This window comes from Alligator sinensis, unplaced genomic scaffold (genome assembly GCF_000455745.1).
Source record: "Alligator sinensis unplaced genomic scaffold, ASM45574v1 scaffold210_2, whole genome shotgun sequence".
Lineage (NCBI taxonomy): Eukaryota > Metazoa > Chordata > Crocodylia > Alligatoridae > Alligator > Alligator sinensis.
This window is the reverse complement of record NW_005841946.1, coordinates 148,717-154,915: the sequence shown is the minus strand read 5'-3', so window position 1 is coordinate 154,915 and position 6,199 is coordinate 148,717. Positions and strand designations below refer to the sequence as shown.

The following is a 6,199-nucleotide window of genomic DNA, read 5'->3' as shown; positions in this document are numbered from 1 at the left end:
TTATACGGCTAGCAAGCCAATCACTAGCCGCCACGTGTGAATAATTTAGAACTGGCCAATAATGGGACTCAAATTAGCATACAAATGGCGGGAACTCTTTGCAACGAGCATGTCTGTGCTGCAACAAAGAAATGCACCCTGCAAAGAAAGCTTCAAATTGGTGGGAAATTCTCCCTTGCACCGGGGTTCTCTTTTGCAGCAGAAAACACCACCGTGCAAGGAAGCTGTAATTTAGCGGGGACGATTTAGCAGTGCCGAAGCACACACAAACAAAAATCACACCCTTTGGGTTGTGACACTTTCCTGTGATCCTGTATATCACGAGTTCTCTTTGTTACAAAACTACAGACACATCTGTTCATAAAAATGCTATTTCTTAAAAAAAAGAACAAAGCCTACATTTTAAAGAATACATTCTACTAGGTAAACAATTTCCAGAAGCTTTAAGTAAGTTAGAAAAGCAAGAAACATTTTTGTTTTCACAGAAAGTTAATTCATACCTCAGACGTGTTCCTGGGTCTGACTTTTCTTCCATAGGCACGTAAACTGATAGGCACTTCCTGCTGGTGTCTGCCTTTTCCAACTATGCATGTGGCAGTAACAGTATGGGTTCATCCACTCCAACCAAGCTGGGTATAAACAGGGTAGCTGCAGACATTGGTAAAGCCCTTGCCTAGTTTCAGCAGTGGCTGCCTTAGGGAAAGAATGTGAACCATAACCTTTTAGAGTAGAGAGCACTAGCTTTCTGTATTCACCTGGAAGCAGTAAGCAGAGAAGTGCCTCAAGCACTGGTGCTAGTGTATCCCTCTGTACATCCTCCTAAAATGGTGTTGGCCCAAGTGTGGCTCTGTTAGTCCACAAGCTAACTGGCATTGGTTTTAGTTATATTTTATTTCAGTTTGCTCAATTTTTTATAAGAAAACAATTTAAGACTCTCCCAGTTTGTGCCACACTTTTAAATATCGGATGAAGAAACTGAAAAAAGGGGAAAATTGGAGATATGCATTTTTCAGTTTTAACCACCTGTTAATTTTTTGGCAACACATTGCTTAGCATTTTAGTAAAAAGGAACGGTTAAGTGCAAGACTTAGAAACAATTTATCTCCACTGTGTATAAAATTCCTGTGACCAGTCATTGCACATGAAGAAATGCTGCTTAAGCTAATTGAACTTTATTTTAAATCTTTTAAGTGCTTGAATATCTAAGGAAAAATTTGTTACTCATAAGTGACACAGAATAAGAAGTTCCATTTTTTTTCTGATGTCAAGAACACTGTAATACCACTCTTCTCTATTTTGGCTTTCTGGTACAAAGAGAGCATTGAAAACTGAATTTCTTCTGATGCATATAATTTCTGTATTTTATAAAAATGCATCTTATTTAGCATCTTCCTACCACATTGGTCCTTTTTATTAAAAACTACTTTTATTTCCAGATTGTACCAGAGTCAGAAAAAGTCAAAAGAGGCTCTTCTGTGCTATCAAAAAGCTCTGAACTATACTGAGAAGAGCAAGGGTGAGGACAATCTAGAGTGCGTGCCAATATACAAGAGAATAGCAGGAGCAGCACAAATCCTTAGGGACCATGACACAGCAATCCAACATCTTGTAAAGGTAAGAATGTTCTAGAGAAAATGTGGCAAAAAGCCCTATCTTCACCTTTACAAGGTCTATGCACATAACTACTTTGAGCTAATAGCACTTTTTCTTTTTTTCAAAATGTCAAGGCACTAGTCCTCATTTAGAATTAAGTAGTCATTTACATCAGCCAATGTTAAAAAAAACCTTATTCCTGTTAACAATTATGAGTTTGCAAAACTAAGTTACCTTATACTAGAAATTAGTATTAGAATCTATTTATGCCATTCGTAAACCTAAGCCTACAAAATGCTGAATACCTCCCAGCATACAATTATACTCCTCAACTTTATTTAAAAAAACAAAACCTTGTAGTTTGCAGGATCCAGTCCTATAAACAAAAGCAACTTCTAAAACAATTAGCACAGCTGGTGGTGGCTGGTTTTGAGATAATCTCAGAAGTCTCTCAAGCTTTAAGTTTGAGGCTAAGAACAGACAGTCAAAAAGCCCAAAGCTGAATCAATTCAGTCTTTGCAGGTTAGTTTAAGTTGCAGAGATTAAACTGAGAAACAACTGGACAGACATTCATTTCTGATTTAGGCAATGCAGCCATATACCTGCTGGGGGGCACTAGAGCACAGTTCTCTAGCACATAGCCAGCACAGGATGCGTTTGCTTCCTCTTCCTGCTGCCCCTAAGGTCTCTGGGATTTGCAGTCCACAATCACAGTAGCAGGACTCTGCAAGGTTCTTCATCACTTCCACTTCCTCTTCATTCTTCCAGGTGCCTTTGGGATTTGTAGTCCACAGTTGCAGCCAGCAGTAAGATCAGGGCAGGGCAGGGCAGGGAAACAGAAGTTTAAACCCCACTTCCTGGCCCCAGACAGGGTTTGCCTGAGGGGGACCATCCCTATCTCCCTCCGCCCACTAGCCCTTCTTTGCTGGAGCAGACAGCCCAGCCCAGGGTTGGAAAGCATGCTGGGGAGGACTGATTTAACTTGAAACAGGGAGGGGTCTGGGACAGAAGTTTCATAAACCAATTTGACTCAGATTGGTTAAGTCTGATACTTCATTCAACCAGGTTTATCTTAAACAAGTTTCAGCCATTTTGAAACTGGTTTATATGCACTGAACTTCCATTCTGTTACAGGTTTAAACCAGTTTCTGATCACTTAACCTGATTTATGTGCAACTTCTGTCCCTAGCCAGAGAGACTTGTAATGGGCAACACCTAATGACTGCTTGATGGAACAGCAAAAATGGGTTGAATGGCTTAGGCTATCCTTAATGGGATTGATTTTTCTAATGGTTATTATTTATTATTATTCAAACTGTTACAATGGCATTAATTAGAACATTGTTATAATCTGAAAAAGTTTTTGACTTATTTGAATTTCTTCCAACTGGGAAAAAAGACATTATTGAGACAACATTTATGCAGGAATCAAATTAAGGCTGACTGCTCTGTCCTTAACGTGTGCATTTGCTTTTATATATGCTAGTGATTTTGGGGCTTTAAGGTATGGACGCTGAAAGGGACAAGTGAGGAGAAAGGATGGATTTGATTTTGTTTTGTTTTTAGGTCAGCTTATATTAACTTGAAACCCTTGGATTTCTGCGTTTGTCCAGATTGACTTAGATATGCAACAGAGCTAAACATGCTTTGAAAATCTGGCCACAAGTGTCTCAATAGGAACTACTTGATTCTGAGCTGTTTTCAGCTTGAGTCTGGCCCCAGCTGTAGCTATTCAGCTCATAAAAATCTAGCCCCACTTGGCCAAACAGCAGCTTGCAAGCTGTGTGTGGCTTGCCAGCATGGTACTTGTGGCTCTCCGGAAATTGGCCAAAGCCCCATCCACTTCTCCCCAAGGCGGCTGCGGGGGACAGCACAGCCTGGCACCTCCTGTCGCTCCTGCTTTCCCTGAGGGGAGTGCATCCCAAGCTCGCCCTCCTCCCTCAACCTCTTCCTTGGGGAATGGTGGCTCAGGCACCAGGGTGGGTGCTGCAGCTGCACTGCTTAGCCCAGGGCACGCTCCCCGTGGGGAAAGCAGGAGCGGCTCAGGAGGGTGCAGGGGATGGGGAGGTCACCTCCACTCCGGGTCGCTCAGCACCTCCCTGCCATCTCCGGTTCTTGAACTTCGATAGAGGATCGGATGCGGCTCAGTGTAACTGTGGCCACCCCTGATCTAGCTCATTATGTATCCAACTATGATCCTATAGTAAGTTTACATAACTTCTTAAACGCTAGGGCTTTTTTTTCCTGTCAGTAGCACATCCTGGATTTGATGAGCTACAATGTGGGTGATGTTGTTACAGGAATTCCAGTGTAAAATTTCTACCCTTCCCCTCACTCTCTGAAGCTGGCCTGGCATGAAAAAAATAAGCAGCATATCCCAAAAATACATTCTAGAAGGAAAATATATTTTCTTGTGTCATAACTTGGCTTTTGTTAGTAGTTTGTCACCCCAATATTATTTAAACAGATTTTTTTTTCTTTTTTTACTAGCACACATTTTTGATGCCGACTGAAATCTGATAGGCTCTTCTGGAGCCTTTTAATATGACTTTTATTGGCCCAGTCATAGATTCATAAATTCACAGATTGTAGAGTCAGAAGGGACCACAATGGATCATCGTGTCCGACCCCCTGCCCCTGGCAGGAAAGAGGACCGAGGTCAGATGACCCCAGCCAGGTGACTATCTAGCCTCCTCTAGCCCATTCCAGATCCTGGCCACCCTTACTGTGAAAAATTTCTTCCTAATATCTAACCTAAATCCACTCTCAACTAGTTTACACCCGTTATTCCTAGTCACTCCCTGGGGCGTCTTAGTAAACAGCGCTTCCCCTATTCCCCGTTGACCTCCCCTAATAAATTTATAGGCAGCCACAAAATCTCCCCTCAGCCGTCTCTTGTGAAGGCTGAAGAGATTCAGCTCTCTCAACCTCCCCCTGTAGGGTCTATCACGAAGGCCACTAATCATGCGAGTGGCCCTCCTCTGGACCCTCTCGAGATTCCCCGCGTCCCTCTTGAAGTGCGGCGCCCAAAACTGGACACAGTACTCCAACTGCGGTCCTACACACTCACTCACACCCCTCACTTCCCACGTGGGGACGGGTTTGTGGATTGGACCCCTAGGGTTGCACATCCTAGGAAACTTGTAGCGCAGTTTAAACTCCCCAGTTGGAACTTCCTTTTTTGTTCCCTAGCTGAATCCAGTCATGATCAGCAACGATGTATTTTGCCTTGTATCAAGGCCAGCGGGTATAAGATGCTACAAGAATCTAAGGGGTAATAGTTTGCTTTGCTGTATCAGAAGGCTGTGGACCAGTTACTCACTCTGATTGTATTACACTTTTCTTTTGTGCACTCTCTCCTCCCATCACATGGCTTTCTGCCTTCCTCTACCCCAGCGTGCTACAGGAGGCATATATCTGGGAACACAGATGAAGGGAGTTTTATCTTTTTCCAAGCAGACCTTGCATTTTCTGTATCTCAGTTTATCCCACTGCCCACTGAGAAACAGTACCTTACTGTCTGCCCGGAGCTGCTAATGTTATGCTTGACATAAGCCAACATGACTGCTTCCTTATTTTCATAAGAACCCACATGTCTTGAGAAATTATATTTTAATTCTTACTTGAAGCCTTATTGCCTAAGCTGCAGTATAAATTTTCCTTTGGCACCATTCGATATTGATATTCTGTCCTTGGGCAACAAGACAGTATCACATTATGCTGAGGGGAAACCAGCACGGGTTCGTAGCAGGTAGATCCTGCCTGACTAATCTAGTCTCTTTTTATGACCAGGTTACAAAACACCTGGACGCAGGAGTAGGGGTGGATGTCGTATACTTAGACTTCAGGAAGGCCTTCGATATGGTATCCCACCCCATACTGGTGAACAAGTTAAGAGGCTGTGACTTGGATGACTACACAGTCCGGTGGGTGGCGAATTGGCTAGAGAGTCGTAGTGGATGGGTCGGTATCGACCTGGAAGGGTGTGGGCAGTGGGGTCCTGCAGGGCTTGGTCCTTGGACCGATACTCTTCAATGTCTTCATCAGCGACTTAGACGAGGGAGTGAAGTGTACTCTGTCCAAATTTGCGGATGACACAAAACTCTGGGGAGAGGTGGACATATGGGTGAAAAACAACAGAATGCAATTCAACAAGGAGAAATGCAAAGTGCTGCACCTAGGGAGGAAAAATGTCCAGCATACCTACTGCCTAGGAAATGACCTGCTTGGAGGCACGGAAGCAGAAAGGGATCTTAGAGTCCTAGTGGACTCCAAGATGAACATGAGTCGTCAGTGTGATGAAGTCATCAGAAAAGCTAGTGGCACTTTATCGTGCATCAGCAGATGCATGACGAACAGAACCAAGGAGGTGATACTTCCCCTCTATCGGGCGCTGGTCAGACCGCAGTTGGAATACTGCGTGCAATCTTGGGCGCCGCACTTCAAGAGGGATGTGGATAACCTGGAGAGGGTCCAGAGAAGGGCCACTCGTACGGTTAAGGGCTTGCAGGCCCAGCCCTATGAGGAGAAACTAGGGCACCTGGACCTCTTCAGCCTCCGCAAGAGAAGGTTGAGAGGTGACCTTGTGGCTGCCTATAAGTTCATC

At 43.9% G+C, this 6,199-nt stretch overlaps 1 protein-coding gene across 1 annotated transcript in view; it reads left to right on the top strand.

Moving 5' to 3' along the window:
- The window catches only part of TTC23 (tetratricopeptide repeat domain 23), a 55,627-nt gene that overhangs the window by 21,752 nt on the left and 27,676 nt on the right, over window positions 1-6,199 (top strand). Inside the window, exon 5 of the mRNA XM_025199568.1 lies at window positions 1,437-1,614. Coding sequence (XP_025055353.1) covers window positions 1,437-1,614 — 178 coding nt within the window. The remainder of the gene's footprint in view (window positions 1-1,436; window positions 1,615-6,199) is intronic.